General features: G+C 37.4%; 1 protein-coding gene across 2 annotated transcripts in view; it reads right to left on the bottom strand.

The window, feature by feature from the left end:
- Nucleotides 1-16,616, bottom strand: part of EPC1 (enhancer of polycomb homolog 1) — a 96,904-nt gene extending 80,288 nt beyond the window's left edge. Inside the window, exons 1-3 of one of the 2 annotated variants that reach the window (XM_055543967.1) lie at nucleotides 16,467-16,616; nucleotides 16,298-16,352; nucleotides 15,594-15,719 (exon numbers count right to left, since the gene is read on the bottom strand). In XM_055543967.1, coding sequence (XP_055399942.1) covers nucleotides 15,594-15,596 — 3 coding nt within the window. In that variant the 5' untranslated portion in view covers nucleotides 15,597-15,719; nucleotides 16,298-16,352; nucleotides 16,467-16,616. Of the gene's footprint in view, nucleotides 1-15,593; nucleotides 16,101-16,297; nucleotides 16,353-16,466 lie in introns of those variants that run through there. The other variant, XM_055543966.1, reaches the window with a different exon arrangement.
- Nucleotides 16,617-17,245: the final 629 nt, after the last annotated feature.

The raw sequence follows: 17,245 nt of genomic DNA, 5'->3' as shown, positions 1-17,245 counted from the left end.
ATGGGGGGGGGGGGGATGGAAAAAGTGATAGACTTTATTTTCTTGGGCTCCAAAATCACTGCGGACAGTGACTGCAGCCATGAAATTAAGACACTTGCTCCTTGGAAGAACTATGTCCAATCTAGACAGGATATTAAAAAGCAGAGACATCACTTTGCCTACAAAGATCCATATAGTGAAAACTATAGTTTTTCCAGTAGTCATGTACAGATGTGAGAGTTGGACCATAAAAAAGGCTGAGTGCAAAAGAATTGATGCTTTTGAATTCTGGTGCTGGAGAAGAATATTGAGAGTCCCTTGAACAGCAAGGTCAAACCAGTTCAATCCTAAATGAAATCATCCCTGACTATTGACTGGAAAGACTGATGCTGCAGCTGAAGCTCCAATACTTTGGCCACCTGATGCAAAGAGCTGACTCATTGGCAAAGACCCTGATGCTAGGAAAGATTGAGGGCCGGAGGAGAAGGGGGCAACAGAGTATGAGATGGTTGGATGGCATCACCAACTCAATGGACCTGAATTCGAGCAAACTCAAGGAGAAAGTGAAGGACAGGGAAGCCTGGTGTCCTGCAGTCCATGGGGTCGCAAAGAGTTGGACACCACAGAGTGACTGAACAACAAAATAAAAAATCTGCAACTAGGCTAATATTCTCACTGGAAAAGTGCAGACAATTTCTATGTAATAAACTAAGAAAACAACACAGTATTATTATCCAAGCACTGAGAGAAAATACCAAATAGCAACAAGAAGAACAATAATAGTAACAATTTAACCAATTTAACAATTTGAAAGTATGATGAAAGTACAAAGAGTACCTTTAAATCTTACATCAAAAAACTAGGTTATGTGTGAGGACTTCCCTGGTGGTTCCTTGACTAAGACTCTGCGCTCCCAACGCAGGGGGTCCGGGTTTTCAATCCCTGGTCAGGGAACTAGATCCCATATGCTGCAGCTAAAGACCCAGTGTAGCCAATGAATAAATAAATAATTTTTTAAAAGATTAAAAAAAAAGGTTATGTGTGGGATGAATTGGGAAATTGAAATTGACATATCACACTCTGTATAAAACAGATAAATAATGAGAACCTGCTGTATATCACAGGGACCTCTACTCAGTGCTCTGTGGTGACCTAAATGGGAAGGCAATCCAAAAAAGAGGGATATTAAAAAAAAAAAAAGAGGGGCAGAAGGAGAAGAGGGCATCAGAGGATGAGATGGCTGGACGGCATCACTGATGCAATGAACATGAACTTGGGCAAACTCCAGGAGATGGTGAGGGACAGGGAATTTGGCGTGCTGCGTTCCTGGGGTTGCAAAGAATTGGAACCGACTGGGTGACCGAACAACAACATGTGTATGTATAAGTGATTCACTTTGCTGTATAGCAGAAGCTAATACAACACTATAAAGCAACTAGAATAAATATGAAAAAAAAAAAACAAAAAACAGGCTTTACCTAGTATAAGTTTTTCTGACATTGTTTCATTTATTGGGCCCTATCTCTGTGCAAGCATTGTATTATGAACCATGGGAGACACAAAAGAAAAAAATGTTATTGCTCTTAATGAACTTAATTCCTATAAAAGCAAATAGGGTGGTATGTCTTGTGTGTGTATTCTGGGATATCCTGTTTTGAAAGGAACATTTAAAATAATTTTATATCATTTTATTTTCAGATTTACAAATGATTTGAATAAAATATACAGGAAATGTGTCATAAATTTACTTCACAAAGTAGTTTATTTTCATCTCTTTTCATGATACTTAACTAATTTTCAGGTTAACTATCTTAAACCAAAAGTTTATTCTTCATTTCAGATTTTCCATAATAAAGTTGGAAATCAGTATTTAACAATCATGCAATAGTCAGCCATCAATTTATGTGGCTATTCATTTAAAAACTCTATAAATAACACATGCTGAAGAGGATGTAGAGAAAAGGGAACCCTCCTACACTGTCGGTGGGAATGTAAGTTGGTGTAGCCACTGTTTGAGAACAGTATGGAGGTTTCTCAAACATCTAAAAATAGGATTACCATATGATCCTGCAATCCCATTCCTGGGCATATATCCAGGGAAAACTCTAATTCAAAAGAATATATGTAACCCTATGTTCATAGCAGCACTATCTACAATAGCCAGGATGTGGAAGCAACCTAAATGTCCATCAATAGAGGAATGGATAAAGAAGATGTGGTGCATATATATATATACAATGGAATATTGCTGCTACTGCTAAGTCACTTCAGTCGTGTCCGACTCTGTGCGACCCCATAGACGGCAGCCCACCAGGCTCCCCCATCCCTGGGATTCTCCAGGCAAGAACACTGGAGTGGGTTGCCATTTCCTTCTCCAATGCATGAAAGTGAAAAAGTGAAAGTGAAGTTGCTCAGTCGTGTCTGACTCTTCGAGACCCCATGGACTCCAGCCTACCAGGCTCCTCCATCCATGGAATTTACAATGGAATATTACTTAGCCATAAAAAAGAACGAAATGCCATTTGCAATGACATGGATGTAACTAGAGTTTCTCATACTAAGTCAGTCAGAAAGACAAATACCATATGCTATCACTTATATGTGGAATTCAAAATATGACAAATGAACCTATTTTTGCAATAGAAACATACGTAGAGAACAGACTTGTGATTGCCAAGGGGGGAGCGGATTGGCAGAAGGATGAAAGGAGAGTTTGGGTTTAGCAGATGTAGACTGTTTTATATAGAATGGATAAACAACAACATACACTGTATAGCAGAGAACTATATTCAATATCCAATGATAAACCATAATGGAAAAGAATATTTGAAAAAGAATATATATATATATATATGGAAATGGAATCACTTTGCTTTACAACAGAAATTAACACAACATTGTAAATCAACTATATTGTACTTCAATAAAAAATTTTGTTAAGTAATTTCTGTGGCTATTAAGGTGACAAGTAAAAGGTGTTAAGGCTGTACATGGAAAGAAGCATACATGACAAGGTGAACTGAGGGAGCGAAGAGCAGCACATGAAGGACCTACCCAGGGATCATGACCTCTTAAATGCGTACAATGGACAATGAGAGGATCATGAAGGAACAGAGAGGGAATGTTCCTCCTGCAGCGTGTGAAGCTGTGTGATGCCATCTTCCTCACACACTTGAGAGAGAGAGGGATTCTTGTTGAGTGCAATGGAGCATTTGCAGTGGTAAATTCCAGAGCTGAAAAAGAATGTACCTGGAAATTCCAATTTTCCATTTTTGGGGGGCCCACGCCATATGGCATGTGGGATCATAGTTCCCTGACCAGGGATGGAACCCAAGCCCCTTGCACTGGTAGCACGGAATTTTAACCCCTGGCCCACTGGGGAAGTCCTTCCAATTTTCCATTCTTAATATCACCAACCATTGGAATTTTAAGAAAGGTTAGTATGAGGTGAATTATGCCAGGAAAATGTTATGAAATTTAGTGTGGTTATTCCTGAATTTAAGATATAATAGAAAAAAATAGTTTTTTAAATAAAATTTTTGTAGTCCTGAAAATCCGAAATTTGAAATTCCACATGTTTGGCATGTAAAATAGAATGTACATTAAAATTTCTATTCCTTATTTAACTCAAATTTTATTCTCCAGATTTCCCCCACTGTATCACTAGTTCCTTTAATGTAGTATAGCTGAACAAGTGTGCTTCCAAAAAAATGCAAAGTCTTAAAGAGTCTTATAAAGGCATGTTTCCAATTGAAATGTATACTTTAAAAAAATTATATATTTGGCTGTACCACGTCTTACTTGCAGCATGTGGGATCTAGTTCCCTGACCAGGGATTCTTCAAACCCAGGCCTCCTGCATTGGGAGCACAGAATCAATGCCACTGGACCACCAGGGAAGTCCCAAAATGTATACTTTTACATTCTATACAAAATTCTGAGTTCTTATGCATTTGAAAGGAAATAATACAGCGATTCTTTACCAGCTGAGCTACAAAGGAAGCCCAAATAATATATAGACAACTGTCTATGTTTATGCTCTCAAATGAACAGCAATGTCATTCTGCCACTAGCCAGCCTGTTATTTTTCTTCTCTTCTCTTTAAATTTCTATTCATTTGGGGGAAAAGAACACTCAGTTATTATCAATAGAAGTAGCCTTATAAACTCACAGTTGTCAAGAAATAGTAAACAAGCAAATAAATCCCTTATGCACTCTTTCAGCTCTTCAGTGCTCTTATGCTGCCCCCTGCCGCCCAGCGTCCACACTTCACTGAAAACTGTCCCAAACTTTAAACCTTTTTCACTCTTCCATCAAAACTTAATCTGGTTAGAGATCTATACCACTGGAGTTTTCCTCTACTGGGCTAATGGGTAAACAGATGTCTATTAACAAAGAGGTAGTTCCTTCCTATTTATCCCATCACCATTTCCAGGGCATTTACGTTTTTGAACTGATGTCTAATGGGTAATGACCGACATCCTGATTCCCAAGTCCTCCCTGCGCTGGTTCCAAGGTACCATCAGAGGTCCCTGCCCTACCCCTCAGCCTCTAGCTCCCACACATCACAGCTTACTCTCTGCCCACACTGGACTTCCAGCTGGTATTCCTAGTGCCATGGTGTTTTGTTTCCTCTTTGCTTGTGTTCTCACTACTTTCTTTACTTGAATGTCTCCTCTCAATTTCTACCTGTTGAAAGCCCACCCACCTACCAAGCTCTGGTCAAAAGTACTTGCTCCATGAAGTTTCCTCCAACCCCCAAATGCTTCGCTTCCGTTCTCCCTTTAATCGTTTCAGACTCTGTCCAATATAGTTGTTGTTTTAATGTAGTAGAAGCTCAATAAGGATTTATTTAACAAGTGAAGAGCAGTTAACAGAGGAACCTTAATTCTTGGAGCAACTGATTTATCGACTTCATAAAGGACATGGGGGGGATGATGAGAGCCTCTCTAATACTGCAACAACTTTATATACCAGAGTGAGGTGAACGTTTTAATTTCCATCACAGAATGTAAGGGCAGTTCTGATCCCTGAAATCAGAGGTATCTGTGAAAAAATGAACTTAGTGCCTTTGTCATGTCAGGCATTACTCTAGGTGCTTTAAATGCAAATCTCATAGCAGTCAGGTGGGTAGGTAAGATCACTTTGATTCACAGAAGAGGAAACTGGGGGTCTGGACAATTAAGTAACTGTCCAAAGGTTATAGGCATAATAAAGAGCTGATCAAGGAATTCAGATCTGTCAAAGCTGGGTATTTAGGGACTTCCCCAGTGGGGAAGTGGTGATCCCGTGGTTAAGACTGCGCTTCCACTGCAGGGGGCATGGGTTCAATCCCTATTTGGGGAACTAAGATCCTGCATGCCCAGTGAAAACATAAGAAATGTGTATTTAAAATGTTCCTGTGATGTCTTCAACAGAAATGTGTATGGAGAGGCTTCAAGTGAGCTATCTGGAAGTTTAAAAAAAAAAAAAAAACTGTTAAAAGAATTGCCTTAGAAATTGTGACCACATAGACAAAAGCCAAGAGAGAGATTCAGTGTCAATTAATTATCCATTAATATCTGCAAGAGCTGATTGTCTTACAAGGCATAACGTAAAGGACTGTAGTAGTCTGCCAAGTTCAAAGGTCTATCAAGGACAGTTATATAATATTCTAAAAGATTAAGAAATGCAGAATCCAAATACTTGTCAGTAGATGTAGCCACTTGTGTGGGGACCAACAATTCTAACTTGACTGAAAAAAAGGTAAAGATATGACAATATCTCAGGAAAATAGGCTTTGAGAATACTTTTTTTTTTTGATACAGTGAACATAAATAGGTTCATTATGTCACAGTGTCTCAGGGATCTAATTGTGTTGTAATCAAAACTTGTGCTCATCAAGAAACTTCAGTAGACAAAAAAAATAAACTGGAGAAGGCAACACTCTAATTTTTTGGTAGGATATAACTCTTTTCTTAGTAGGTAAGAATCTTTTAACTTCATAAAGAGTTATAATAAGTACAGAAATGTTTTTAAATCGATGTAATTGTTGTTTCACATTTGGAGTAAGAGGTCAGCTTAGTACACTTTTAAATAGAATTCCTTTTTATATGCAGCATTGAAACATTAAAGAGAACTTAAGAATCACCATATTTAAAAGTTAAATGTATGAGGGGCTCCCCTAGTGATCCAGCAGTTAAGAATCTGCCTTCCAATGCAGGGGAGTTGGGTTCGATCCCTGGTTGGGGAACTAGGATCCCGCATGCCACAGGCAACTAAGCCCACGTGCTGCAACCAAGACACAGTGTAGCCAAAATTTTAAAAATAAATAAATAAACTTAAAAGTTAAATTTGTGAGATGGATAAGACCTTCTTAACTTCTTGAAAATGCCTGCTAAAGTACCAAAGTAAGCAATCGGATGTAGTAAAGGTAAAATGTATATAAAAAGTTGGGAGGTTTTTAATTAAATAATGCCATAAATGAGACCAAGTTTTAAAGGACCATGATATCTAAAATTTGCAAGATTTGTGAGGTAAATTTAAAAACATAAGGAAGAACTACCTTTGGGTATGTAACTTCAATACATTTCATATTATTTTTAAATAACTTGATTTCAGAATAGTCTTTCAATATACAAGACTTACTCTTGAGGGCATCAGGTAACTTATAATTGAAGAGTGGCAGCTGGACTGCTTTTCTTCCAGCTGAAGTTGGTATTCATTAAGCAGTCAGCACATGTGGACAGAACTGGTTTAACTGTCCAATTATTCTTTGAATCTGAATCTTCCTCTCTTCCTAGATGACTGTAGCTTTTGAAAGACTGAGATGAGAAGTAGCAACACTATCTACTAGTAGCCCCAATATCTGGCTTAGAGGCTTTGTTCCAGGGTCACTCAGCAATCCTCAACTCCAGCAGCATGTTAGAACCCCACGGAGTGTTTTTAGAAAATACTTATGCTCAGATTCCACCGAGATCAGCTAGAACCTCTGAGGATAGGGCACAGACATTTAATTTATAAGTTTTTGGGTGATTCTAAGTGCAGCCTCTTGATGAAAGTGAAAGAGGAGAGTCAAAAAGTTGGCTTAAAGCTCAACATTCAGAAAACTAAGACCATGCCATCTGGTCCCATCACTTCATGGGAAATAGATGGGGAAACAGTGGAAACAGTGTCAGACTTTATTTTTTGGGGCTCCAAAATCACTACAGATGGTGACTGCAGCCATGAAATTAAAAGACGCTTACTCCTTGGAAGGAAAGTTATGACCAACCTAGATAGCATATTCAAAAGCAGAGATATTACTTTGCCAACAAAGGTCTGTCTAGTCAAGGCTATGGTTTTTCCAGCAGTCGTGTATGGATGTGAGAGTTGGACTGTGAAGAAGGCTGAGCACTGAAGAATTGATGCTTTTGAACTGTGGTGTTGGAGAAGACTCTTGAGAGTCCCTTGAACTGCAAGGAGATCCAACCAGTCCATCCTAAAGGAGACCAGTCCTGGGTGTTCATTGGACGGAATGATGCTGAGGCTGAAATTCCAATACTTTGGCCACGTCATGCGAAGAGTTGAGTCATTGGAAAAGACCCTGATGCTGGGAGGGATTGAGGGCAGGAGGAGAAGGGGACGACAGAGGATGAGACAGCTGGATGGCATCACCGACTCGATGCACACGAGTTTGGGTGAACTCTGGGAGTTGGTGATGGACAGGGAGGCCTGCTGCTGCTGAGTCGCTGCAATTCATGGGGTCGCAAAGAGTCGGACACGACTGAGTGACTGAACTGAACTGAACTGAAGTACAGACAGAGTTAAGAAGCACTGGTCCACAGTGTGAGCCTACTGTGGTCTGAAGTTCCAATAGAATTTTCTGCGATTATGGACACTGCTATAGACTGAATGTTTATATCCCCCAACCTCCAAATGCATACACTGAAATCCTAGTCCCAGATGTGATGGTATTTGGAGGTGGGTTTTTTTGGGGGTAATTAGGTCATGAGGGTGGAGCCCTCATTAAAGGGATTAGCACCCTTGCCTGCCGTCTATGGGGTCGCACAGAGTCAGACACGACTGAAGCGACTTAGTAGCAGCAGCAGTAAAAGAGATCCTAGAGAGCTCCCTTACCCCATCCACTGTGTGAGGACACAGCTACAAACCAAGAAGTGGACCTTCACTAGACACAGAATTTGCTGGTATCTTGATCTTGGTGAAGAATCCACCTACAATGCAGGAGATCTGTGTTTGATCCCTGAGTCAGGAAGATTCCCTGGAGGAGGGAATGGCTACACACTCCAGTATTTTTGCCTGGAGAATTCCATGGACAGAGGAGCCTGGTGGGCTGCAGTCCATGGGGTTGCAAAGAGTGAGACACGACTGAGCAACTAACACTTTTTATTTTCACTTGATCTTAGATTTCCTAGCTTCTAGAACTGTGAGAAATAAATTTCAGTTGTATATAAGCCACCCAGTTTATGGTATTCTGTTACAGCAACCTGAACAACTAAGAAGCGTTCCACAAATTAGTTGTCCAATATGGTAACCAACAGCCAGGTGTAGCTACTGAATGTTTCATTTTAATTAATTCAAATTTAAACTTACATAGCCACAAATGGCTAGTGACTGCCATCCTGGACAGCACAGTTCTGGCAGATTTAGACCATTTTAAATGAGCTGAGTCTATTATTACCTAGGTGCTGAGTGATGTTTTATGATATGGATGAAAACAGCCCAGACCTGCCTCTTCGAGTACTTCATTCTAGCTTTTTGATGGGGTCTCCACGGGATGAAAGGATAACTCAAAGCTTATTCAGGCTTCTGAGAATGCTAAGGACATTGAATTCACTGATTTTTTTTTTTTTTTTTTTACTGATTTATGTTGGAGGTTTGTTTCTTAGACTTTATACTTTAGTGAAAAATGAGCAAAACTAAATTTTTTAAGTCTCAAAGCAGTGAAGCAATTAAACTCTTGGCTCCTTGGCACTTGAGAGTGTTTTTCAGTTGGAGGTTGTGACCTCTGTCTTAAGAGGATGGAGAGTTTCCAGTGGATTGGGGCAGTAGCCTGAGTTTCAGAGCTAAATATAGGTCACTGGCATGATGGCCTCTTTTTCCCAGTCTCATCAAAACCGTGTCGTTTTAATGAACATGGGGCTTTAGTGGGTGGTGGGATAAAATCTTGAGAAAACCCAGCAAGATGATGAGATACAGAAGTCTTTTTCATATGTAACTTGCTACTGAGCACAACTCAGTTCTGTTTTTACTTGCTTTTAAAAATAATTTGTAAATTATAGATTACTATTTAAAAAAAAAGCTAAAAATACACACAAATATGAGTTGCTGGAAAAATAATCTCAAATGTGATGCTCATGCTGAAACATAAGATGATTCCTCCTTCAAGTCATTGCTCTACTCTCAAGGAGGCTATCCTGACCACCTATTCAATCCTGCACATGTGTTTACTCATATATTTGCTAATTATTAAATTATATCCTTTAAAGTTTGGCATATTTCAAAGCCAAAATATTTTCCATGGCAGGTACCCTCTGATTCTCTAGAGCAAAGTCTCAAACGGTGATCCTCTGACCAGCAGCATCAGCAGCATCTGGAGGCTTCAACTTCTTAGGCCCCACCCCAGATCCACTGATCCAGGAACTTGAGGTATGGGCCCAGCCACCTGTATGTTAGGTTGTGCACACTCAAGTTTGAGGTCCACTGATCTAGGCTACATTGAATCCCCCAAAAATGTCCCAGAGGGGTAAACTTCCCTATATCCCAAGGATGGAAAAGGTGGAAACATCTTGTACATAAATGTACCTTGTAAGTTATGAAACAGAAGCCAATATTCTCTTTTGACCTAGTGTTATGAATCATGAATTTACTCACTTCAACAAAGCTTTCCTGCATCTTTATTCTCTGATCTTTTTTTTTTCTTTTCCTGATAGAATTGCAACTTCTTTTTTTTTTTATTTTAGAAATGTAACTTCTAAAAGAATTTTGGCGCTGCTCCTGAAGAGATGATATATGGTGCATGTATCTTCAGAAAATCTGACATACAAAAATTCAGATGTGTACAACTGATAATGTAGGTAAGCATTGCTCATGTCAAGAAAAGATTATTAGACTTTTAAATTATTCAACAGAGGACTCATTTAAATAGGAATATCATACAGTTTATTTAAAATATGCCAATCTGGGGACTTCCCTGCTGGTCCATGGGCTGAAACTCTGTGCTCCCAATGCAGGAGGTCCAGTTTGAGTCCCTGGTCAGGGAGTTAAATCCTATATGCCACAACTAGGACCTGGCACAACCAGATAAATAAATAAATATTTACTATATGCCAATCTACAGAAGATAAATTTAGAAATATCCAATGTGACAGTTAGAAGTCCGGTTCTGATTTCAGACTTCCCGGGTTCAAACTCCGGCTTTTTCATTAACTGTAACCTGGGCCAAACCTCTCTAAGCTTAGTTTGCTCATTTATAAAATGGGTATAATAATTATTCTATCTCCAAAGTTTGTTTGAGGATTTAAGGAGCTAGTTAATACACGTAGCATTTATCCTAAAGGCTGGAACATAGAAAGCTCTTATTAAATGCTTACTTTTCTAAATTAGCAGCATCCATGACCAGTCTGGTTTCTATGAAAACAGATTTTATCACTGAAGAATGTTTTTACAAAGCAGTTAAAGTTTACACAAAGCAAATGGGAGCTAGCCACACTGAGTACTGGAAACTAGGCAGGCATTCACCTTTTTAAGAGCGCCTCCCTAGCTAAACCAATTAGGGTAACGTCAATCTCCGAGACAGGGTTTAGGCATGAGCATTTCCTACAAACCTGGTCAAAGAACTGTAAGAAGCAGTTTGCTGTGGGCCTCTGGGAAAGATTTCTTTCCCTTCTAAGAAGATGCTTAAGAGAAACTCTGGAAATTACAGTATCAGGATATGATGCTTGGAGATGCAGCAGCCATCTTGTGACTATGAGGAAAGACACTGCTGACATTATGGCAATGTAAAAGAATGGAAACTAGCAAGGAACTTGATAACATTGTTGAGCTATGGAACCAGACTAGAAATGGCCTGACTCTTCATTATTAATTTAGTGGAAATAAAGGGTCCTCATTTTTTTTTACACAGGATCCTATGTTAGTACAAAAGCAAACTATATGATATAATACATTTAGATAGTATTTTAATTGGCTGTATGATAAAATAATATGCTGACTTCATTCTGGAGGTCATCTTAAAGCACACACAGAGAATTCTTAACGAATCGTTCCTTCCCTTCCAATTCATCTGTATATAACTGCAGTCTTACTTTCCTGGCTCCATATCTGATGTGCTTCACTAATTAACCATTAACTACATGTTTAATTATATTACCTTAATAAATTAAAATACAAATCGTTATTATAAAAATGTTTGTCATGTAAATACCCTTAGAACTATTTCAGACAATTAAAAAAAATGTTTTTATTCTAATGTAATCCTTTAACACTTAAATTCCCTGCTTCATTTCACAATTGTTATAGACATTGACATTTATTTCATGAGAATGAGAGCAAAATGTACAAAATGAGGCTTTACACATTAAAGAAAAAAAAAGTTTTCATTAAATGGACCTGACAAGGACACACCCAAAATTCCTACTACCAGAATGATCCTCTCCTCTTCTCAAGCAAATTACTTAATATTTTATTTTTCACTTTGCAGTAGTAATTTGCATTAGCTAACCATCTACGTAAACAGCATCTATTAGGGCTATATCTAAAATCTGAGGGCTATTTTCCCTTCAATGTCCCAAATAATGGTCCTTCAATAGAAGAACAGAAGGAGACTTGTTAAACCCTATATAGATTTATTTTTTTTTAAAAAAAGCTTTACCCCAGAAATATTATTTCACCCTTATTCTCAGATGGGGACCTCCCACATCTAAGATCTTAGATTTAAGAATTTTTAAAATGTTGAACCATATTGGACTGTAAACTCCCTGAGGGCAGGAATCCTTGCCTCTTTGTCTTAATACTGTATCCCAGCATTTTAGCATAGTAGCATGTAACAGAAGGAAAATATAAAACAAACCTCTAAATAGAAATAAATGTTGAATAAGTCAAGTATAAAGGCCATTCCTTTCATCTTTTTCTTAAAGAAATCATTATCTTTGTTTTCCTTCCCTTTAGAGTTTCCATTTGAGAATCTTTTCGGAAAGATAAAAAACAAAGTCATAACACAAACACCCATTTGATCTCTTGTCTTCCCCTGTCTTTTCCTTTGCAAAACATGTAATGATATGTCTGAGGAAAAGAAGAGGTAAGCACACACAAAAAGAGGGTGGAATTAGAAATAGACACAATTTCAAGTCTGTCTTCCACTTGGTTTTCAGAGAGCAAAATTTTTAGCTAATTTTCCTTCTCCTAAAAAAGTTTATTCCATGTTATATTAGATTGGTTCTGGCTAATGTTTTCAGCATTTTATGATGTCATCTTTATATCACTGTAAATGTTTCTTCTCTTTGTTACTGCATTTCCCCTAATAGGTTTGCTGACCTGAAGATTTTCCCAATCTTTAGCAATACTAATGAACACAAATGAATAAATTAGGAAATCATCTGGATTCACTACATTAAGTCTTAATAAAATGTTCAATTTATTTCCATTATTGACCAAACTCATAGTTTCAAGTTCATATTTAGGAGGTTTATTGTTTAGAATTTGATTTACACATCTTCTGTTTCTTTGGCATCATTTATTTCTTTTTTCTGCAAACTGGTTTTTGGCCATTTCACTACTCATTGACCCCTCCCCTCCATCAGAGGGATGAAGCAGGGTGAGAAAAAATGATAATGATATTTTAACATAGTCAGTGTTGCTCCTTTCTACTGTCTCTGATAAAAAGGTGTGCCAGAAAAAAATAAGTGTGTAATTGTTGACTGAAATAACATTTCAAGATTAAAAAAAATTCTTTATTGTTCATGATCTAGCAACTGTTACTATGAAAAACTGAGTTAGTTCCCTACATACTACATTTAATAAATAAGATTTTTTAGGATAAAACATAGTTTATTATAATCATTCTAATCATAATCTCACCAAACTCATAAACTAAATGCCTACAAAATGTTGTCAATAAAAAAATGTCTGAAGAATCAAGAGTGAAAATGAAGCACAAGGTGGATTTAAAAATGGAGAATAATATAAAACAATGAATTGTTTTTGCCTCACAGATTTAAACCTCCTTATTTAGTGATGTAAGAGTCATAGATAGAAGAATAGCTTTAACATAAATATCTATGGAAGATTTTAAAAAGTGAAGATGCAACTATAATGGTTACTCATAATCAATGATGTAATAGTCGATGATATAGGAGAACAAAGAACATTGCATAGCTACATATGGACTTCACAGAATCAGTTTGTTTTTAAAAGGGGGGCTTCATTAGACAAATATTTTTAGTTTTCACAAATTCAATGAACAAAGTCACCAGCTGAATAACAGAATATTTTAGCAATAAACATATTGGGAAGTATATTTTATTCAGTAGATTAACTTCAGAGAACTAAACTCTCCAGCACAATCAGAGGGTTAGAGAATATATTTACACCTGCAGTATTTCACTCTATAAATAATCTATAATGTCAAAACCAATCTTGATGGGAAGATTGAAATTTTATGATGAGATAAAATGTTACAGTGAATGTTTTCAAATTTTTATAGCAGAGTATAAACAATATATAGGCATAATTTATCATTATTTTTTAAGTTCAAGGAAAGGATTCAACACTGATAAGTAAATATGAGACACAAAAATCAGAAATACTATTCCTAGTCATTTTCACACATTCTTTTACTTGAAAATTTTAATGATTAGTGAAATGAGCATTTACATATTTCAAGTGAAAAAAAGATACTTTATAACTCCAAAAATGTTTACTCTCTAAAGAAATCATCTATTCAATCATATGAAAAGGTGGCCTAGGATACTATCTCACTTGTTTTTGTTTTACTTAGCAAAATAATTTGTTTTACAGTACAATTGCTGATTTTTTTCCTATGTTCTTTTTCAACTAAGGACATACTTACTATCTTCATAAATATCTAAAATTTTCACAGAGATCAGTAAAAACTATGTCATATCGTAATACACATTTTTGTTCTTAGGAGGCTTTGGGCCTAAAATCCTATATTCTCTAATCAGATAACTCTTAACAAGAACAAAGATGGAAAAGATTTACCCTGCACTTAGATATATGAATACCAATATTTTAAAAGTTAAAAGCAGTTGTATCCATATTCTTAAAAAATTAGCTCAATCTAAAAATATTTGCCCAAGGATATACATAAATTCAACTGAAGTATCACTTCAAAATAAAACAAACAACAATGTAAGCATTATTATATGTCAAACTCCTAGAAAATCCCCAGGAGAAACTTAGAATAGTTATTTAAGAAATCCCTAGGTTCAAAATGAAATTCAACTTTTACAACATTCAGTGAACTAAAACTCAAAACATTTTGTTAAATTAAAGATGTTGGATGGATGATATTGTAATAGAAGAAAAATACAAAATGTTCCTGAGGAAAGAAAGGATAAACAGACAGCTTATTATTGAAAAAAATTGTGATCTATAGATGATCAGATCAGATAATACACAACTGCAAACTGCACGCTTGGCCTGCTGCTCCCTGACGGGTTATGACGACGTGTCTCTTCTCACCCATAGTTCACAGTTCACAGAAAACAGTAAAACAATACAACTGAATAATTTCCTTCGACCAAATCAAACTTTCTTTAAGGAAATAAAGAGAGAAGATAATAGATCAAATGTTGCCCCACCTCTTTTTTTTTTTTCCTCCTTTTTTCTTTTAGTGAAACTGACATAAATTGTTGAGGAGAGCTACAGCGCCACCAACACAGATCAATGCAAAACAAAAAAGATCTCCCACCGTGTGCAAATAGAAAAAAAAAAAAATTAGAAAAATGCCAAAAATTACAAAATGTCTCCCAAATGTACCTTTCTGGAGAAAAACAAGCTAGATCTGCAAAGATTATCTAATGAGGAGCCTCAGGGAACTACTAACATGGAATACAAGTTTAGATCTGATCAGCAAATAAAAGATCCACTATTTAGTAACAGCCATAACTTAATATAAACCCGGTTATGTCAATCTCCACGTTCATTATACCAAGGGCAGCTTTTCTGTAGTTTGTATCTAAGCAATCCATCAAGAAAACTACAATAGGCCCATTTCACACCAAACCAAACTACATCTATAGTTTGCCTGCTGATCATTTAGTCCTGGACAAATTAGGTAATACATAATTTTTATAAAGAGGATATGCACATATTTGGCATTACCAACATTGCTGGCACAAAACAAGTCCATCTTGAGATAGCTGAGTTCCCTTTAGCTCATTGTAATTAAAGTATAATTTATAAATATTTTGCTTTAATCATGAGGTTAAAAAAATTTTTTTTTTCTTTTGGTAAAAATTAACCAGATAAGATTAGGTGGAAATGTGCAGAGATCAAAGCTAAAGAAAAACACCAAGACTGGTTTTGTGAGAAGAAACACAATGAAAATCCTTTTTTAGCTGGCGGCTCAGTCAAAGATGTAATGGCATAAATGTTGTAAAATGACAAACTTACCATTAGTGGAGGCAAAGAAGAAGCCAGTTCTGGAAAAAGAATTGTAACAATATAGGCTGGATACTTGTGTCCCTAGAAACAACAGCCTCCAGGCAGCGTATGGATCTTCCAACATCTTTAAAATATCTGGTAAAGAAAAAGTCAGACTTTCTTCCATTATCGGTGGCTGCATGGGGTGGCTTCCCCAGGATCTGTGGGCGTTTGGGAAAAAAATCGGAGAAATATCCACGAAGATTAAAAGCAGAGGAGGCAGCGGCAGCCAGAAGACTCTGGGGTTAACAACTTTGCGATGGCAAGCAGGCGGGCTCTGATTGGCTGGGCGGCCAGCGTCCCTACAGTCTGCACTATCCCCCGCTACCCCCGCCTCCTGCAGCTCGGAAAAAAATGCAGTGTGAGTGCCATTTTACACTGGGCTTTTAAAAACACAGCCACCCAAACGACAAAGTCTGAAGCTCGCTACCAAGTGACACTGCAAAACAATAGCGCCCACGACTGCCCGCGCTAGCTCGAGAAAATGCCCCCTTTGATGTCTCCAGCCACATTCTTTATTTCTTGCAATTTTTTTTTTTTTTTTTAAGGACGAGCACGCTTTTCTTAAGCAGCTTGTCATTCACCAACGTCGTGGTCTTCTTTGGATACCAGCGTGGCCAGTGAAAAATGATCCCCATCAAAACATTTTTTTAAATTGAACATCCCAAAGGTACCTAGAGAAGCCTTGCACCGAATTCACGTCGTCTCCAGGTCAGGGAGCTTTCACTCCTTGAAAAAAAAAAAAAAATTAGAATGGGTTAGCACTACTACTTCCTCTTGTTCAGAAAATACAAATAAAATAATGATTTTAGCGGCTACGTTACAAACAATAGGCATGCGTACTTTTTTCTCCTTCTTAAAAAATTGTTTCAGAAACCTTTGCTGACTGATAGAATCCTACCAGCCTGCCTTACAAACAAAATGGCTGTGGTACTGAGTTTTTTTGGATCCTCCCACTGTGGCTCCTCCAGGCCTCCAGGAAGTGGTAAAAATCCAAAATAAATACAGTACTAAAAGTACATTGTCCAGGCTGAACTCGGGTGAAGCCTTGGATGGGGGGATGTCTTTAAAATGTGCTGCTTTTTATTAGTTTTTTTTTTAATTGTTTTGAAAAGAACATCAATCACTAGAGATTTACTTGACTGTAATTTGAACTTCCTGTTTTACATATTTATAAGGTCTTTCACCTATCTTGGCAGGCTTTCAAATTAAGTGGGCTGGGAAATTTGATGCTCTGTGTCTAGTTGTGAGCTGAGTCAGGTATTTGGTGGTTGCAACTGGGCTTTTAAATAAAAACGAAGTCGAAAACTTAAAAAAAAAGGATGAACGTTAAATGAACGCTACAGTATGATTGATTGCAAATGTAAAGCCACAAATGTCAGCAAATATGGAAATATGTCAAATACCGCATACATGTGTTAATTGAACACATTCAGTATAAAATTCTTTGCCAGAGAAATTTCTGGTGAGCCAAGGGTAGTACAGGGTTTAAAGAAATCGAGTGAAGAAAGCAGCGAGCAAGTGCCTGTGTTCGACAAACCCTCCCCAACAGCCGCCCTCCGCCCCACCCCCCGCCTCTCCCCACGGTCTGGTATTTCTTCGGGTTTGGCGTTTTATAGGTA

Source organism: Bubalus kerabau, chromosome 13 (assembly GCF_029407905.1).
Source record: "Bubalus kerabau isolate K-KA32 ecotype Philippines breed swamp buffalo chromosome 13, PCC_UOA_SB_1v2, whole genome shotgun sequence".
In the NCBI taxonomy this organism is placed as follows: domain Eukaryota; kingdom Metazoa; phylum Chordata; class Mammalia; order Artiodactyla; family Bovidae; genus Bubalus; species Bubalus kerabau.
Note: the sequence above shows the minus strand (reverse complement) of the source record. Positions and strands in the feature narration are given on the sequence as shown.